Source organism: Schistocerca americana, chromosome 4 (genome assembly GCF_021461395.2).
Source record: "Schistocerca americana isolate TAMUIC-IGC-003095 chromosome 4, iqSchAmer2.1, whole genome shotgun sequence".
NCBI lineage: Eukaryota > Metazoa > Arthropoda > Insecta > Orthoptera > Acrididae > Schistocerca > Schistocerca americana.
This window is the reverse complement of record NC_060122.1, coordinates 273,844,286-273,865,469: the sequence shown is the minus strand read 5'-3', so window position 1 is coordinate 273,865,469 and position 21,184 is coordinate 273,844,286. Positions and strand designations below refer to the sequence as shown.

The 21,184-nt window shown below is 40.4% G+C and overlaps 1 protein-coding gene across 3 annotated transcripts in view; it reads right to left on the bottom strand.

The window, feature by feature from the left end:
• LOC124612893 overlaps positions 1-21,184 on the bottom strand; it is a 94,647-nt gene that overhangs the window by 32,586 nt on the left and 40,877 nt on the right. For all 3 annotated transcript variants that reach the window (XM_047141354.1, XM_047141353.1, XM_047141355.1), the window contains one exon: positions 12,758-13,481. In XM_047141354.1, coding sequence (XP_046997310.1) covers positions 12,758-13,481 — 724 coding nt within the window. The remainder of the gene's footprint in view (positions 1-12,757; positions 13,482-21,184) is intronic.

Below are 21,184 nucleotides of genomic sequence, written 5' to 3'. Positions count from 1 at the left end.
CAGGTCAACAGTCGAGGGAGAGCATAATTGACAAACACAGCAATCCCTCTCTTGGTCCTTTCTCCAGCAAGTCATCCTTGCGATAGAATGTATAGCCCCATAGCAGACGGTTTAAAATGTGTTTCCTGCAAAGACACACACAGGGGGTGTTCTTGTGCCAGAAGCTTCAGTTCCTCCATGTGTGTCCTGAACCCATTAATGTTCCATTGGAGGATAGGAGCTAACTATCATGGGGGTGCACTTTCATCCTGACTTTCTGCCATGGAAGGCAACCCACAATGAGTGGAGGCTCAGTCTCGGGGCGAGACGATTGCCCTAGTCTGACAAGTTCCATCGCCTCCAAAGAAGAATCAAGAGAGGTTAATATTGACATCGTTGGGCTGTCTATTGCCCACTTACATCTGTGGTGGACGTTTTGCCTTTGTTTTTCCCCACTGTGTAGACTTTTCTGCCACAGCAGCATTGGATGAAATACCAGATGGAGCCTTTGGAAGGGCAGGGCGCTCCCTAATGTTGGCAACCATGGCTTTTTCTGAAGCTCTGGGGGGAGGGACAGACTTTGAAATGATTGCAGCACAAGTCCATGAACGAACCCAGGTAACAGTGCTGACACTAGCAACCTCCATTTGTGTAGCAGCACTGGCTATTTGCACTGGCTGTTTAACAACTGAAGAGAAGGTAGTAGCAAATGTTGGGGGAGCAGCATGGCTTTATATATGTTTTTGGCTTCATTATAAGGGATGTGCTCCATAATTTTAAGCTCTTGTATCTTTTGTTCTTCTAGATACATGTTGCAGTCCCGACTCCAAAGAGGGTGAGCTCCCGAGCAATCCACACACTTAAATGGAGACAAACATGGGACACCTTCCTGGGTGGCCTTACTGCACTTACCACAAGTAACTTCCCTGTGACACCCAAGAGTAATATTCCCAAAGTGCTGGCATTTGGAACGCCATATTAGGATGGGTACATAAGGCCACACACTTATGCAAAGGAAACATGCCTTAGCACACTCAGGAAGGTATTAAATGTCACGATAAAGGAGTGGGAATTCACAAGATCCCCAACTACCCTCTTCATGATATTTAACACCTCAACAATTCCTTCTGGAGGCCACTCATCTTTCAGTTCCTCCTTGGGAATGTTCATCAGACCCCTGCACATCACAACACCTTTGTTGTAATTCAAGGTGGTGTGCAGTTCAGTTTCGATGGCATATTCCCCAAGGCATTGCACATTCAGTATGTTCTTAACTTGTTGGGACCTTGCGGTTTCCACCAACAGTGTCCTGTTACGCAATCACTCAACAGGTTTTAAACTTCCAGCAATGTCTTCTAACCCTTTTTGAATATAGAAAGGTAAAACTTCCTTGAAGCTGGCTTCTTTCTTTTTCTCGGTTACAATTACATTCTGACTGCTAGCATGTGTTCAACTACTAGACCCAAAACTCTTAGATTTCACCCCTCAGGAGGATTGGCTACACGAGCCCTCTTATTACTTTGGGTGTTGGTACCTACCAGCGGCCCACTCTTTCTGCTGGAAGGAGGAAAAGAAAATTTAGAAGGATCCATTTCATTTCCACGAGCAGCTAGGGAAATAAGGGTCCACTCAGGCACAGCCCCGCCTGCCTGGTAAGCCTTACGCAAACGAGGTGTGGCAAGTTTCCCAGAGCTTGGCCACTAACAACTCTTCCACCTCAACAGTCATACATCTCACCACTGCGCAGCACACTTTGAGAGTGAGGGGTGTTTTACAGAGGTTTATGCCATCCTCGCGATACGGGCAGTCAAGCCAAGATCCCAGTTCCCTGAGACTCTCAACATTCCACAGCCACGCCACGTGATGGTTGCGGAAGCAGGCCCAGAGCTTACGGTGACAGAGGACTGGAAGCGCTTACCAGCCACCAGCTCAGGACCCCCAGTGTCGCCAAGTCCGTACTTAGCAAACAAATGCTGAGCACCTGAGGGCATACGAGGCCTGTCTAAAAAGTATCCGACCTTTGTTTTTCCTGCGCTAAAGAGAGATGATAGCATGGCGCCCCTGTACACAGTAAAGGAAGAGACCTTTATGTGCATGTGTGAATTTTGTCCCTGCTTTCCAGCACGTCAGTCGCTGCCTGTCGGTCGCTGAGTGAGGTGCTACACAATGTGTTTGTCGGATTACCGATTCTCTCAAGATGACTGAACGTTTTGAGCAAAGAAACTGCATCAAATTTTGTTAAAAGCTTGGTGATTCTAAAAGTGAAACAATTCGTATGATTCAGCAGGTGTTTGGAGAAGATGCAGTGGGTGTAACACAAATTAAGGAGTGGTTCAACCGATTCAAAAATGGCCGCACATCAGCGGAGAGCGACCAGCGTTCTGGCAGGACCCAAACTGCTCAGAGTGCAGCTGTCTTTGTGAGGATGCAAAATTTGGTGATAGCAGATCCTCGTTTGACCATGCAGGAGATTGCCCAAGAGGTCAGAGTGAGTACAAATTCTGTACATGCGCGATGATTTGAACATGCATGGAGTGGCTGTGAAATTCATGCCCAAGTTGTTGTCGGCGAAACAACAAGACCTCCATTTTGACATTGCACCGTTCTGGACACCACCAACACTGATCCTGGGTTTCTGGACACCTTGATAACTGGAGATGAGTCATGGGTGTATGGGTACAATCCAGAAACAAAAAGACAGTCGTCGCAATGGAAGCATCCCGAGCCTCCAAGACCGAAGAAAGTGTGGCAGGTGTGGAGCAAAATCAAGATGATGCTGACTGTTTTCTTTGATGTCCGTGGAATTGTGCACCACGAATACACACCGGAAGGACAAACAGTGACAAAGGAGTACTAAACAGCAACTCTGTGACGCAGTTCGGCGCAAAAGACAGACATGGACAGCGAAAAACTGGGAACTGCATTATGTCAACGCCCCCACACATTCATCCCACTTGATCCAAAATTTCTTGGCCAAACATGGAATTACAGTCTTTCGCCAACCTCCCTACTCTCCAGACATGGCTCCTTGCGACTTCTGGTTGTTTTCAAAATTGAAGACTCTCCTGAAAGAATTGCGTTTTGAGAGTAGAGAGGAGATAATGCAGAAGATGATGATGAAGCTGGTCATCATTCCAAAAGAAGACTTGCAGAGGTGTTTCTGGCAGTGGAAGGATTGGTGGGCTAAATGTGTGCAAGCACAAGGGGCTTACTTTGAAGGGGATTAGGGTCACAACCCCATCACGTACTCGAAATATTTTTTCTGGCCAAAGGTTGGATACTTTTTAGACAGGCCTCATACGCCTGGCTGAATTTTTATTTCAATTAATTCAATCACAAAGTCATTTAACTCTCCAAACATTGTGTAATATGCTATCCCATGAGTGACATACCTTTCCCACGGCTATATCAAGTACAAAAACTGAATAGTAGCTCAAAATTAAAATTTTCATCAGCGAATGGTGCCGCAGTCTCAAATACAGCTGGGCACCATCTCCCCTTCAGAAGTGCACAATATCTTCGTGCCTCACATCAAATACTCGGGAGCTATCTCACTTCTGATTGGCTACTGGAAACTAAACCAATCAACTTCTCTTACTTCTTGCACTTTAGCTTGCCTACCAATTAACAGATATCATTACTTTATATCAAAACTGAGAGAGCTGAAATCTGGAATCTTCTCAGAATGATATCTTACAAAAACTTAGAAAAATGGAAAACCAAAAGGCTCTTCCCCCAACTAGAATATACTAGCTGAATACAGAAATCAGACATCCTCTTTGTAAGTGACACACACACACACACACACACACACACACACACACACACACATTGTACAAGCAACCTAACCCCCCACCCCCACACACACACTAATTCATCATCACAGTTCCACATATTCTGATTCCACATTCATAGCCCTCTCGCATCTGTCATTCTTACAGTTTATGGAAAATAAATGAAACTGACTGCACTGTGATATATAGTATACAAAAAGGTAAATAATAACTCTTGTGAAATAAAATTTATACCAAAAATTATGTATCTGTGAGAAGTAACTTTCAGTAGTTTGTTTAAACTGATATACACTCAGCAAACTATTGATTGTTCTGTCAGTGAAAAGTTCAGAATAATTTCAAGTTCATAATTTAGAGTTTAAGGCAATTTTTTGTAACTCTGGAATGAAATTGGTTACAGAACTGAAATTCACACAAATTAAATAAATTATTAATACATGAGTTTGTACATAGTTTCATTTGGACAGGTCTGAAACCAGAACAGATATTAATTTGTGTAGTTCATAGTTATATTTTTTCCACTGCAAGTGTGCTTAACAAGGCTGGAAGCTAGGCTCTAATGATTCACACACATCACATTGTGGCTAAAAGAAATGACTCGCCATCCAGTGATACTTTCCTACATACTCCTTTGCGGCTGGACAGTGGGTATGTGGGGGATGGTAGACGACTGGGAAAGGAAGGCACAGGAGATCTGTTTTTGGCATATTTGCAGATGGACTTCTCACCACTATACCTGTGATGACCACAGGTGGTTAGGCTGTATAGTAAGCACTTCTCAGTGTCTTGGTGTGCCATGGGTGGTAGCTGGTAGTATGTAGGTTTGATATGGATGGAGCTGCTGATGTAGACATCCTTGAGGTGGAGGGTGACATTGAGGAAGGTGGCATGTTGGGCTCAGGAGAACCAGGTGAAGTGAATGGGGTAGAAAGTGTTGATGCTCTGGAGGAATGTGGACAGGGTGTCCTCAACTTCAGTCCAGATCATGAAGATGTTATTTATGAATCTGAATTATCCGAGTGGTTTGTGATTATGAGTGGTTACCAAGAATTCGTCTAGATGGTCCATGAACAGTTCAGCAGAGGATGGTGCCATGTGGGTGCATATTGCTATGCCACAGATTTGTTTGTAGATGATGCCTTCAAAGCAGAAGCAGTTGCAGGTGAGGATATAGTTGGCTATGGTGACCAGGGAGGAGGTTGGTACGTTTGGAGTCAATCAGGTGCCAGGACAGATAGTGGCCAGTAGCGTCAAGGGATTGCGGAAGTTGGTGGGTGGGGGGGAGAGCATTGAAAATGATGTGCTGTGGGTAGGCGGTAAAAGAACAGAAGCTGTGGAGAGTCAGTGGAGGAAATGGCTGGTGACTTTTGTACAGGACGGTGGGTTATGGGTAATAGGCTGAAGGCTTTGGTCCTCAAGGACATAGATTCTCTCTGTGGGGACACAGCAACCGGCACCAATAGGGGTCGTGGGTTGTTAGGGTTATGTACTTAAAGAAATGTGTAGAAGGTAGGAGTGCAGAGAGTGGTGAGGGTGAGGAGGGAGAGAGAAATTCAGGAAGTGGTTCTGGGATGAACATACGGATCTGAGGGAGGATTGGGGATATTGTCAGATTTCTGGAGAGGACTTGCATGTGGACATATCTGACAGCTGGCGCAGACAGTGGTGGAGCCTTTGCCGGCAGTTGGATTGAGTCTGATTGGTAGTGTTGATGCTGAAAAAGTGTTTCAATTGTAGGGACCAGGACAAGGACAGAAGGCCTTTAACAAGTCCAACATTATTGACTTTGGGAGTGGGGCAAAGATTGGAAAGAACTAATACTTTTGTGGGACTCAGGCTTTTGGAGGATAAGTTCATGACTGTGCCATTGCAGCAAGGCAGGGTTTGGTGGCTATGAAAGGTTGTGTCAGAAATTTGATGGAGGCACTTGTAGTCTTGGTGGGTAATGGTAGTCCAAGGCAAAGTGTGAGGAGAACAAATGGGACAGTTTCCTTTTGGAGTGGTGTTATGCACACTACCCTAGTTCCTGGAGGGCAAGGGTTTCAATCTGGGAGATGGGATGCAGGAATTTGGGATTGTAGAGCAGGAAAATTTTATGGATGGAAAGTAGGTAATGCAAGGGTGATTTGCAGGACTAGGTTGATGAGATCTATGGACTGATGGAACTTGAACAGGTAGAGGGCATTGTAGAAGGTGTTATAGCCAGAGGTGAGTTACATGCCTGCACAGATTGTACATTGCAACACTTCATGTCCCACATTCTACCTCCTGATATATTATCATTCATGGACCTTAAAATTGGTCCCACTACCTCCCTTCACCCTCGTGCATTTTCCTGCACCATTCCCACTTTGTTGTACCCACACCTAAACCCCCTCCCTTTCGTCTTATTCAATCATACAATTTTGTGACCTCATGTAATACAATTATGTCTGCTGCCCCCTTTCTTCACACATCTCCATCCACCTACCTGCACCCCACTCACTTCATTTTCACACCGTTATCAATTTTCACTGTAAGATCTACTTACTCATGTTACATCTTCACCCATTTCATACTTTTTGCTACCCCCCCCCCCCCCCCCCCCGCACCCACACACACATTTTTGTGTGTTTTTTTTATCCTCCACTATAGATTCTTGCATATCCATGTGTGCCAATGAAGAAATGTTTGGTCATCTTTGGCCAGAGCCCAATCTCATGTACTGCACCTGCATTCTTGCCAAGCTCATGGAATCCGTCCAAATGGCCTGATCACCAAATTAACCATCTCTGGCTGCAGCCCCTTGTTCCACAGTGATCTCTATCTGTACAAATTGTCAGTCCAATAGGCTTCAGGACACAGTCTTACAAACCCTCCTGTACTACCTTCTCTCCATCCACAAACTCTCCTGCTCTGCAATCCAAGTTCCTGCATCTCATATCCAAGATTGAAACTCTTGCCCTCCTGGTATTAGAGCAGCACCTAATATGTTACCTCAAAAAACTGTTCAATCTGTTCACCTCATACTTATGCCCTGGACTATTACTATCCACTGTGCTTACAAGTGCCTCCATGAAACTTCTCCCACCCTCACAGCTGCCAAACCCTGCTTTGCTGACATACCAAATCTACCGCACCTCTGAAACTTCTTCCCACTATGCTACATAACTCAGATCCTACACCAACCCATAGCACATTCATGAATCTGTCCTCCAAAAGCCTCAGCCCAACAGAAGTATAAGTCCTTCCCATAGGTCCAGCCTTTTGCCCCACTTCCAAATTCAATTATGCTGGGCTTATTAAAAAGACCTCCTCTCCTTCTCATGGTCCCTAAAGTTGAAGCGTGTTTTCACTACTAACACTACAAATCAGATTCCATTCAGAATTTACTCCTCCATCTAATCATAATCCACCCCCCTTGCCACAAATCATTCCCTGTTAACTTTCCAGAATTTCTTAACATCAAATCGTACCTCATCATCATTCCCCAGATCCCTCAAAATGGAAACCAACATCAAATCTGCAAGAAGAAACACAATTCACACCTAAAAACTGATCCTGACCTTATAATACTACCAGCTGACAAAGGCTCCACCACTGTGGTTATGAACTACAGGGATTACCTGATGAAGTATCACCACCAGCTGTCAAAAAAATGGTTCAAATGGCTCTGAGCACTATGGGACTTAACATCTTAGGTCATCAGTCTCCTAGAACTTAGAACTACTTAAACCTAACTAACCTAAGGACATCACACACATCCATACCCGAGGCACGATTCGAACCTGCGACCGTAGCAGTCCCGCGGTTCCGGACAGCAGCGCCTAGAACCACACGGCCACTGCGGCCGACCCACCAGCTGTCAGATATGTCCACATACAAGCCCTGTCACAGTGGTTCCATTCCTGAAATCCAGCAGATTCTCCAGTCCCTCCTCAAATCTTTACTCTCTCTGCTCGATCCCACCTCTCCTACCATCTGCATGTTTCCTGAAGCACATAAATCCAGCCACCCAGGACACTCACTGAAGCCCCCAGACAGAATCTCTGCCCTTATGGACCAACACCTTTAGCCCATAACCATAATCACTTCTCTTTTGAGGGCATCACCCACAAACAAATCTATCCTATGCTAACCTGTTCCTGGGCCATCTAGAGGAACCCCACCATCCCAAACCTCTCACCTCATTCAGATTCACTGATAACATCTACACAATCTGCACTGAGGGTGATGACACCCTATCCACATTTCTCCAGAATATCAACACCTTCTCCCACATTCGCTTCACCTGGTTTCTCCGCAGTCCAACAAGCCATCTTCCTCAATGTCAGTTTCCACCTCAAGGATGGCTATACCAGCAACTCCATCTATAACACGCCTACCAATCACCAACAATACTCCCACTATGACAGATTCTATTCATCCCACACTAGGAAGTGCCCTCCCAAAGCCTAGCCATATATGGTCACCACATCTGTAGTGGTCAGCCATTCCTCTGCAAATATGCAAAGGGTCTAAGTGAGAGACCTTCACAGACCAAAATTACTCTCCCAACACTGTTCAGAAACAGATCTCCCATACTGTATTTCCCTAGTCATTTACCATTCCTCACAAAGCCAATAGCCAGCTGGAGCACTCCTCTTGTGTCTCAGTACCACCTGGTACTGTAATAAACGAATAAAATTCCCTGCCAGTGTTTTGAATACCTCTCCTTATGCACTGAAATGAATAATATTCACCCCATCCCTCTCACAATGGTCTTCTTGCCCATCACTCAACCTATCCAATATCCTTGTCCGTCCCTCCTCCAATCCCAATCAAAACCATTTGCCTCATGGATCATACTCCTGCAATAGACCTGCATGCAGGACTTGTCCCACGCATCCTCCCACTGTCATTGACTCCTCATATATCCCCCCCCCCCCCCCCCCCCGTCCCCATCCCCCTTTCCATACTCCCACATTCCCACACATACCTCCTAAGCTAGACTGCTGACTGCTGCTTACCTCAGATGCCGCCGCAGTCCTAGGTTAGTGCCCAGAAACATGACAGTGGCAGTGTGTGTGTGTGTGTGTGTGTGTGTGTGTGTGTGTGTGTGTGTGTGTGTAAAGTCATTAATGTCAGTGGATTTCCCCATTTTTTCTGGTATTGTCATTACAATGATTCCCCATTCGTATGTGCTTTACTTATATATTTTTCCTTTCCTGTGCTGCATGCTCATAATTACACCAGCTAGCATTCCGTCTCATGCTGGGCAGTGGTTATAATGTTTTGGCACATCAGTGTATATACTAGCCAAATAAATAAAATGATATAATGCTGGATAATCAGGATTTTACCCTACATAAATATGGTGATTAACATAATTTGTGAAATTGGGTTACATTTGGAACTAGTCAGCCAACAAAATACATGGTGTCTCACAAAGCGGTTTATGCTTTTTGAACTTTAATAACAAAGCGGAATTAATGATGACCTCAATCCAATTGTAACCCTGTAGTGCACTCATGACTAGCGTGTGTAGTCACTTATTTGTTTTTTATTGTTTATTTCAAGTTGCTACTGACTATAAATAAATAACAAGATTGCTGGAGACTTGTCCATGGGGCAAAGAAAGTGGATTTTACAGTGTTACTGAAAATACGAAATCATGAAAGAAGTGCAGAGACAATGGCAGGCAGAGTATGACACTGCATCACCATCACGTGTAACAATAATGTAATTATGCGACAAATCTAAGAGGGAAGTTATCTGAAGAAGGGACAGTGTGTCAGGAACAAATCTGTGATGGACGAAAGAGGAGTACACACAGTGGTACAAGCTTTCACAACATCCAGAAAAGAAATCCAATATAACAAGCCGCACATGAATCAGGTGTCAGCAAATCAAGTATTCAACAAATTTTATAGCAAGCAAAGTGGAACCTTACATTCCCAGGTTTCTCCCCGCGACAAGTAAGGATGATGAATAAGTGCCTCGAATTTTGTCAATGCATTTGTGAAAATGAACAATTGACTGACACCATTGTTTGATCTGATGACATGACATTTGAAACTGAACGGAACCATCAATTGTGCGGGTCTAGGCGCTACAGTCTGGAACCGGGCGACCGCTACGCTCGCAGGTTCGAATCCTGCCTCGGGCATGGATGTGTGTGATGTCCTTAGGTTAGTTAGGTTTAATTAGTTCTAAGTTCTAGGTGACTGATGACCTCAGAAGTTAAGTCGCATAGTGCTCAGAGCCATTTTTGAACCATCAACTGCCATAACAGTATGTACTAGGCAAGAGTTTATTCCCTTGTTACAGAAAAATATGAGCTGTTAATCTTCCTGGATTACCAGTCTGGCATGGTATGCCTGTCAGAGGACTTGTGGGGCCATTCTTTTTTGAAGGAACAGGGTCAGCTCTGAAGTATCTTACCATATTGCATGAACAAATTGCACTAGCTGTTCACCAACTATACTGGGATGAAGATTGTTTTTTTCCAACAAGGCAGTGCACCATCACATTACAACAATGGTGTGCAGCAATTCTTGGATGAAACATTTTTTGAGAGGTGGAAACGCCAACAAGGAAGTGTTAAGTTTCCACCCAGGTCTCCCGATCTAATGCTGTTAAGACTTCTTTCTGTGATGAAATATAGAGGATACCACACATGCCACAAAGTTGCATCCACTGGATGACATGAGAGAGGTGATTATGATTGTCTCTGAATCCATTAAAATGGCAACCATAACATACATTTAATTATCCATTCTGCAGTGTTGCAGAGACTGTACTGCTGCTGATGATGGACATTTTGAACACATTCAACAGTAAATAACCATCAATAAAATCATACCACTATATATGATTAAAAAGTATGTAAGTTTTGTTTAAGTTATTAAAGTTCAATCAGTATAAACCCCTTTGTGTGGCACAATGTAAATAGCAGGTTTGGATCTCATATGAAAAATGTTTTCCTTCAAGATTAGTTCCTCCATCCAGAAAGAAGAGAGACAGCACTGATGATGAATACGAACATAAATGTTGTTAAATACAGGACTATTACAAATGATTGAAGCGATTTCATAAATTCACTGTAGCTCCATTCATTGACATATGGTCACGACACACTACAGATACGTAGAAAAACTCAAAGTTTTGTTTGGCTGAAGCCGCACTTCAGGTTTCTGCCGCCAGAGCGCTCGAGAGCACAGTGAGACAAAATGGCGACAGGAGTCGAGAAGCATATGTCGTGCTTGAAATGCACTCACATCAGTCAGTCATAACAGTGCAACGACACTTCAGGACGAAGTTCAACAAAGATCCACCAACTGCTAACTCCATTCGGCGATGGTATGCACAGTTTAAAGCTTCTGGATGCCTCTGTAAGGGGAAATCAACGGGTCGGCCTGCAGTGAGCGAAGAAACGGTTGAACGCGTGCGGGCAAGTTTCACGCGTAGCCCGCGGAAGTCGATGAATAAAGCAAGCAGGGAGCTAAACGTACCACAGCCGACGGTTTGGAAAATCTTACGGAAAAGGCTAAAGCAGAAGCCTTACCGTTTACAATGTTCGGCATTTCTCAAACAGGAGATTGGAAAACTGATGGTCATGGTGGAGATCATGATCAGCAATTCATGTCATGGCCTCCATGCTCTCCCGACTTAACCCCATGCGATTTCTTTCTGTGGGGTTATGTGAAAGATTCAGTGTTTAAACCTCCTCTACCAAGAAACGTGCCAGAACTACGAGCTCGCATCAACGATGATGGGGACATGCTGCGCCGAGTGTGGGAGGAACTTGATTAACGGCTTGATGTCTGCCGAATCACTAAAGGGGCACATATCGAACATTTGTGAATGCCTAAAAAAACTTTTTGAGTTTTTGTATGTGTGTGCAAAGCATTGTGAAAATATCTCAAATAATAAAGTTATTGTAGAGCTGTGAAATCGCTTCAATCATTTGTAATAACCCTGTACTGAGGATTAAGTCAATAAATGGGGGAGAAGCCAGTGAGATCCAAGCAGTACAGGCACAACTGATTGATATCACTGTAAGACAGGATGTATTATGAGTAAGGGGAAAGAAGGAGAAGCAGACCAATATCTTAACGAATAAATAAGAAAAATTCAAGTTACAAATTATATGGAAAATGGTGTAGGTTTTTGCAAGGACAGGGGTGCCACTTTGCAAATGCAAGCAGAACTGAAGCTGGAAACAACTGAACAAGGAAACCAATAAAATGCAGATGACATGGAATGGAACATGAGGAACAATAGGAAAAGATCTGGTAATGTAAAGACAATAACACAGACTATAAAGAAAAGTAGCACCTGAGTACAGGACAATATAATGACATCAGAAGAGCTGGATGATGTAATGGTTGTGGTAATAGGAAACAAAAGTTGAGAACATCTCACTGATGAGTAGAAAAACTGAGGATAGAAAATGGAAAGAACTAATAAGGAGCTGCTGCCTGGAAGGTGGCAGAAATGTAGCACATAATGGAGATCGTTCATATTTTGTAAAAGGATGACACTGGTTACTGTCTTTCAGCCATAGCTTATTTGTACTTTTGTGCTTCATGTTCTCTCTTTTACCATTTAGAATTCTTTTCTTCTTTCATTGTCTAATTGTAAGACCTTTTTGGATATCATCTGCTGCTAGTGTTAATCTCTATACTTTCCCATCTTTTTTCTCCAACTTAACCCCCTCATTCGGTTGACTGAACTTACGGTTTAACCAGTTTAATCCCTTAAAAATTTCTGCATCCCCACAAAAAAATCCGTTTTTTCCTAACTAAGGGACCACTGGTTCTGAGAGCGTTTGAATCCTTAAGATCATTTGATATTCTGCTGTTTAGTAATTAGATTTTCCTTCTTATCTGTATTTGGTTATTAATTGACACACTATCTGAATAACTGATTCACACTTGTACAGTGCAAAAGCTATTTTCTTACACATATCACAGCAAAAATAAAGAATGAAATATAAAAGAGCATATTATATTTAAACTTACTAGCCTTGTTAATTTCTTGAGGATCCAGCAAGTTTTCTCCAAGGTACACCGCTTTTCAATCACATATGACGCACAACTGTCCAAAAATTCTTCATGATAAAAATTACCACTTGTCTTCCGATACTTCTTCACAACTTTACTCACAAGTGCATGCACTTCATCAAATGAAAGACTGTTAATATTTTCTGAAACAATGTTCAATGTCTGACGTAAAAGAAATGGAATAGAAAGTACAGGTCGATCCACATCAAGCAAAACCCATGTAATATTCTCTGCTGTTTTTTTGTCCATTTTGTGACATGTTCCTGTAAGGCGGTCAATCAGCAATGAAACTATTGAGTCAGACAAACTGTTCCTCACAGCATACTGCAGCATTTCTGCCATATGTGATGGATTTTCTCTATCTAATTTGATGGGAAGCTGTATTTCAAAAACAATTGGTAGAGCAATATTCAGTGCATCTACTAAGGGGCAACTATCAAATTTCTTTAAGATGAACTCAAGGAATACAATATGTTGTAAACTCAATTCATTGACATTGTACCTGACTAGCTGTAAAAGGACTTGAATCAAAGGACTCGAACTTGGAAGACCTAAAAATGAAACAATTTTCAGTGCTTCAATAGTCTCATTTATTTCAAGTGATCTTGACTGTAACTTCAGTGTGTGGCACAGCTTGTGAAACTCAGCACTCTGTATGACAAACTGCTTAGCTTGATGTGAACTGCAAAAAAAAAAGCAAAACAATTTCTTATAAAATGAAGCACAATAAAAAAGTAAACTGCTTTTGACCAAACAAATACATATTACTGTAATAACTACAGTCAGTGCAGAGCATACACTGGCACTTCTTAACTTGTGGAGAACAGAAAAGGATTAGGGAAATTTAATTGAGTGTAGTCACCTAATACAGGAATACAGAGCAGAGAGAAAAGCAATGACCACTTCGTAGCCACTAATATGACAGGTCTGGAGATATGGGATAAAATAGTGACATGGGAGTGTAACAAAGTTGCAAGGTAGACTTTTCATTCATTCATTCATTATATTCTGTAGATCCCATCTGAAGGAAAACCTGCAGGGACATGGGATGAGTAAAGATATTCATTAATAAGACAAATCACAAAAACTTAGTTTTACACTGTGTATTGCTTAATGCTATTCACGCTATTTCAGCTAAATATAAAATAAAGAAATTCAGAAGAAAGAGCTGTTTTACTGAATAGCTGCTGTTTTAGCTTAATATTTACTTTATTACATTGGGCTTTAAAAAAGAAAATTGTTACCTATATTCAGAAACACTGAGTCCTGTTTATGATGTATTATTGCTTGTCATGCTTTACAGTGAAAACAGCTATTTGTCCTGAAGCTAACACAACTCTGTAATTCTCGAATCTAAACACTCAGATACTTTGCAGAAGAGTGTGCAATGAGTTACGTTTTTAATTTTCTTTTGGATCACATGGGATTCCCAATTCCTTGCTCAATGGTGGATGGGAGCATGTGAATACCCTTGTGCAATTAGATCCAATCTGAACCATAGACAAGGAGCCAAAGTAACACAAAAAATATTCTCGTGTCTTGTATTGTAATTGTGTAGCTCTCAGTTCAACCGAAACTGATTTTTATTATTGGAGGAAAAAAAAAAGTCATTCTGGAATAAATGTACTGCGAAGTGAATGTGACCGCATAAAAACCTCTATGAAATGTGTGGTTATACACTTAGTACAATATTCTTACTCACACTTCTGCTGAATAAACAGTATTTATTTTAGGTGAAATGCCCCAGATAATCCCATTAGATAACAAGGAGTGAAATTATACAATATAACTGGACACTCTTACCTTTAGGGAAACACAATGAGAGAGACTTCCAGAGGCAAAACAGCTGAGCAGAATTTCTCGAGTATAGCTTGAGCCCATGTGACTTTACACACAGTGTATGACTATTCCTATCTACTTCTGGTGCTAGCAGGTCACTTTGCTCATTTGGAACCATATAACACAAGTCTCGGCGATATTAAGATTGAAACTGTTTGTAGCAGACATGTTCAGCTGTCATCTGAGCTGTGTCTGTTAAGACAACCTGCCCCCTCTCTCTCACCCCACCATTCTGAGTGCAGTTTCACATCTGTAACACAGACTGTCAGTGACACCCCTCTGCTTCCCCTTACAAGGATGAGATTCCATTAATGCAAGAGGGATGCCATTAGCACCACATTTTACTTTGAAAAGTACAATTTTGTAAGCACACAAAGACCTTGACAATACCAACACAATAGTTCTTCTTGTTTATTACTGCCAGGACTTTATTTGTAACACCTTGTATTGCTTTCTCTGTGAAGAGTCCTATCTGAATTTGAAACTAAGATGCAGTTAACAAGTTCTTCTTGGTCAAATGTGATAGTGTTCTGTCATAGGCCATTTTCTCAAACATTTCTGAAAAGACTGGAAAGAGTGAAATAGATCAGTAATTAGAGGTGGTTTGCCTACCTCCAGTGGTATAAATAGCTGCTACAACATCATACTTTAGTGTTAGGAAATGTGCAGTGATTCACTGATTGCAAAGACAGCTGGAAGGTAGTCCTACCAAGTCTGCAACAGATGTTAATATTCTGCTGGGTACACTATAACCAAAAGATTTACTATTTTTTGTGATCTGACAAATTCTGTAATCTCCTTAGGAATTTCATTTTTAAAAATAATGTCTAATGGCAGTGAATGAAGTGACTGGAGAAGTAAGTGTAATGCACCCACGTCTAATTCTTTATTAGTAGGTGCGATGTTTGCACCCACTGTGAAAAAGTAATAACTGGATTTGGAGGTCAATGATTTCAATGCATCACCATTTTTGCTGGAGCTATTTTCTAGGAGCTAAATTGAATTTGGATCACTATTTTTGTTTATTTCTTGTAAATAATGTTCAAATTGTTTTTGCTTTGTTCTTTGAGTGTTTTATTTCTTGAATATATTGCTTGTTTTACACTTTCTCAAAAACTGTCTCAAGGATTTACTATACTGGCAGTAATGGAGTTTTTCCTTGGAATTAAGCACAGCTCTCATCCAAGCACAAGGTGCTTTAATCCCAGATGTTTATAAAGGACGGGAAGAAGAAGAAGAAGAAGAAGAAGAAGAAGAATATACCCAAACCACATAATTATAAGACTGATTCAAAAAATTAAGTTTCAATATGTGGTAAAAAATATAATATTAAGAACAATATACGTGGAACGCACAACTATTGGGCATGTCTTGATGAAAATTTAAAAAATCATATGATATTATTCGCTTGGGATGCCCTTAAGGATAGGTACAGCTGCAAAATAGGAAAAAGTTTTATTTGTTTGGCACAATGGTAACAAGTTTTCAAGATGGGGATGAGTAAAGAGTTAAATGAAATTGAACATCCAGTTTTTGTGAATTCTCATACGTATCAGGCATCAAAGGTAAAAAGAAATACAGCAGTAGTGCTCTGCAAAGTTCCAAGTCTTGTGCTACGTAAACTATGGTGAGAAACCATCCAGTACAAAGTGTGTAATGTGTGATGTGCACCCTGACAAATCCAAAGTCGCTGAAACTATTAACTAACAGCAAGAAATAGTGTGCAGATCAATTGAAGAGAACAGAGTGTTAACTGACAGGCTGAGAAATACTGAAAGTGAACATAATAAACTAAAGACTGGAAATCAGGCCAAAAGCGGGTGTAATAAAGAAGTAGTTTACACAACGGCCGAAGATAATGTTAATAATGCCATTACTCCAATGCATGCTGCTGGCTGCACAGATCATAGCGTACAAATTCTCATGTGCTGCATCAAAGTAATTTATCAGAAAAACCATCAAATCATAAGCCAAGAGAAAAAGGTTGCAAAAATTAAACAACCTGTGCTTCCCCTCCAGCCAAAATTGGCACTTGAAAATAAAAACAATATTTTTCTAATGCTAGAGAAGCTGGAAAATTTAACTAACACAACAAATGCCACTGGAAGAAAAGTGTTTTTACTGGATGATAGTCATCTTAGAGGTGTTTCCCATGAAATAAAAAATTCGAACAAGGAGGTAAGTGCCATAGGTTATATCAAAGCAGGTGCTCGCATTGACCAAGTACTATCAACAGTAACAGATACTTCTCAAAAGATAACCAAGTAAGACTACATTGTGATCTATGGTGAATCAAATGATGTTGCACACAAAGAAGGTTTGCATGCCACTAATGAGTTAAGAACAGCTCTAAACCTCCTGAAGCATTCTAATGTAATTGTGTTTGACATTCGACACAGGCATGACTTAATACAATCCTTGTGTGTAAACAAGGCAGTAATAGCTCCAAATATACATTATGCAGAAATCTGCAGCAGTTCTGTGAATATTCATAGGATTGAAGCTCACAAATTTGGTTGAGAACTTTACACCACTCATGGCCTTCACCTCAACTGGTATGGGAAAAACCATTTCGCCACTATAAGCTATGACATTATTGCAAATGCAAGGAACAATGTGAACCCAGGACACACTGCTTGAATGAAGAGTGTACCACTACACAAGATAATTGTAGGACTCGGTATAGGCACGCTACAGAGGACAACTGCCAGGTGAATAAACAAGGTAAAAGTGCTTCTTCTCAATCAATCAGTGTGTGGAAACAGACCAAACTGGAGAAATCGGTAGTCAAAAATACCATGTCCAGACCTTCAACTGAAACTACTACTTAATCAATATCCATGAGCCACGAGGTATAGATTATGCCGATGTTCTGTGCTTTAGTGAGCACCATACTGATTCTGGTACAGAAAAACTTGTGACAAATAATTATTACTTAGCTACATCATTTTGTAGAAAGTGTAAAGAAAGAGGTGGTACTGCCATTTATGATAAAAACAGTGTCACATGAAGAACAATTGATGTGGAGAATTATTGTTTAGAACATTTTGAAGCATGTGCCATAGAATTGTCTTTGAATAACTCTCATATATCGGTAGTTACAGTGTACAGAACACCTTCAGGGAAATTTAATCTCTTTTTGAACAATTTAGATGCTCTCGTAATATACTTATTCAAACACAAGAGAGATGCGATAGTGCTTGGGGAAATTTAAACTTTCTAACAAATTGCAGAGACAGACTAAACCTAGAAAATCTGATGACTACATATAATCTTGCTTCTGCAGTTAGCTTCCCTACTAGAATAACTTCATGTACAAGCACAATGATCGATAATATATATATAGACCAGACTAAAATAGATGAGACAACAACCAGGCAAGTCTTGAATGGTCTCTCTGACCACAATAGCCGAAGACTCACTATCAATAGTGCAAGTATCTGTGAGAATGACAGTGGCACCAATTAGAAAATAGCTAGGACAATTAATGTAGAAAATATCCAGACTTTTACATCACATATCCAAGCCAAAGACTGGAGACCTGTGACAATTTAGAAAATGCCAATTCCAAGTATAATCTTTTCAGTAATGAAGTGGCACTGATATTTAGTAGTAGTAGTAGTAGTAGTAGTAGTAGTAGTAGCAGCAGCAGCAGCTTTATTCATCCGTAGATATCTTTTTACAAGGGTATAGAACATGTCAAACTACTTAGAAGTTTAGACCAATTTAAAATAAGCTAATTCGTATACACGTATATTTACAGACTTCTAGTTAGAGACAATCATTAGATTCTACTCCCGGTATACAATACTATTTTTTACAAATAACTTATTAAATAATGTAATGCCACACTGTTCACCCATATCTCACTATCAGTCAATGCACACACTATACACACATCGTTTCATAATACTTCACTCACTTCAACCACTACACACACACACACACGCACACACACACACACACACACACACACACACACACACACTGGTGATCTCTGGACCATTTTCTGTACTGCAACTTCCCATTTGCTATACTGAAAAACTGAGTCAGCAACCCTCCAAAATGAGTGAGATGTTGAGCTCAGAAAGAGGAAGAGGTGTTAGTACTGTGCTATGCACAGCTTGAGAGGAGAGTGTTTCTAGAAAGGAAAAAAGAAGGAAAAAAACAAAGTGAAGGTGTTATGTGGAATGTTGGATGTTTTATAATCATTATTATTATTATTTATTTCTATAACATTTTTTTATCAAGCCCCTACTCTGTTTTATCTAAGTAATCCTTCAATGTATAAAACATATTGCATAACAGGTACTTTTTAGCTGCCTTTTTAAATAAGTGTATTTTTGCAATTTCTTTAATCTCTTTTGGTAATTTATTGTACAGTTTTATTCATTGGTAGAAAATGCTGTTTCGAGTTTTATGTTTATTTTTTTATTGGTAAACGTAAGTTGGGTCTATCTCTTGTTGCATGGTCATGGACAGAGCTGTTTGTGGAGAAATTACCAACGTTATTTTTGATGTGTACAACTGACTGGTAAATGTATTCACTGGACTAATATTTTTGGCTATTATTCTTATGGCTCTTTTCTGGAGTTTGAAAACTGTGTTCATATTTTGTGCATTTGATCCCCAAAAAAGAATGCCATAGCTAAGAATTGAGCGTACATATGAATAATATGTAACTAAAATACACTGCATATTACACACTGATGATAGGATTCTAGGGGCATAACATGCTGATGACATTCTGTTTGCAAGTACCTTTGTGTGTTCACACCACTTCAACTGAGAATCAATATTCATTCCTAGAAATTCTGCACTTGTTACACAATCTATAGAGGTGCCATCTACATTTAATTTAACATTGTCATTTTTCCTCTTCAAACTGAAATTCATGGCATTAGTTTTCTTTATATTCAATGTCACTTTATTGCTTACTGACCAATCATAAACTTCCTTCAGAGTTTCATTTGCTTTCTCAGCAAGAAGTTATCTTGTTTCCTCAGTGACTATAATATTGCTGTCAGCAGCAAAGAGAATTTTTTCACCATGAGTAACACCACTGGGAAAGTCATTGATGTATATCAGGAATAGTATTGGTCCTAACACGCTACCTTTCGGAACCCCTATATTAATTTATTTTGGTTCTGATAAGTGTTTTATTAAGTGTTTAGATCTACTTGAAGTATGCGTTCTCTCTACTCTTTCTACCCCATCTGCTAGGTATGATCGAAACCAGTCATTGGCTACCCCTCTTATTCCTAACACTTCTAATTTATATAATAGAATCTTGTGGTCGGTTGTATAAAATGCCATAGAAAGATCCAAAAATATGTCTCTGACACACTTATCTTTATCAAGAGCATCAAGTACAACTTTTGTGAATTCTACTATGGCTGACTCCATATTTTTGCCACTTCGAAAACCAAACTGTGATTCGCTTAAAAGATTGTATTTATTCACATAATTCATTAAACAGTCTTTCATAATTGCTTCTATTATTTTTGAGAATGCTGACAGCAGGGAAATGGGCCGGTAATTTTCTATGTCTTCTGCACTACCTTTCTTAAGCAAAGGTATAACTCTTGCCTGTTTCAGCTGCTCTGGAAAAGCCCCTGATGTGAAGGATTTATTTATTCTATTTGTTAAGGGGCCTTGTATAATCCCTATGCATTGTTTCAGTACACACAGTGGTACTTCATCTAAGCCTACTGACTTTTAATTTTTTAGTTTTTGAACAGTTTTATTGACTTCATTCTCTGTGGTTGGAAGTAACATCATTGTATTTAGTGCAACATTATTTACAGGTGTTATATTTGTTTTGGGGAATTTTTGCTGTAACTTCTCTGCAATACTTGAAAAATGCTCATTTACATAGTCTGCTAAGTGCTGTGGATCATTTATTACCTTATCCCTCTCCCTTAGCAGTATGTTATTCTGTGTTTGTTTGCCTCTCCCGGTTTCCTTTTTTATAACATCCCAGACTGTTTTGCTTCTATTCTCTGTATTATATATTATTTTGTCATTAAATGACTTTTTTGCAGCAGTCAGCACCTTCCTGTAGATCTTTTTGTATCTATGATAGAAATTTAAGAATTCTGGAGCATTGTGAATCTTTTTCATGGAACTGAGTTGTTTTAGTGTTTGGGAGGACTTCTTAATACCTGCTGTTATCCATCTGTGTTTGTGAGATGTTGAAACAGACATGCATAATTTTGGAAATGCCTTTTCCAAGTTCAGTTTAAACAACAGGGAGAAATTAGAAAATTTCATATTCGCATTGGTTTCCTTATACCTTCATCCCAGCTTTGTTTTTCTAGTTTTTTTGAAAAATCTTTTATTTTGATTTCTGATCGATGTCGTTTTTAGGCTTGTAGTTTAGGGAATGATTCAATGTCTGATTTTACTGTTGTTATTTGACAGAGATGGTCTGATAGTCCGAGATCTTTTACAGCTACATCACATTTTTCCCTGTCCATATTTGTGGCCACATGGTCAATTACTGATGCAGTCATTGTAGTAAACCTTGCTGCACTATTGATCAAT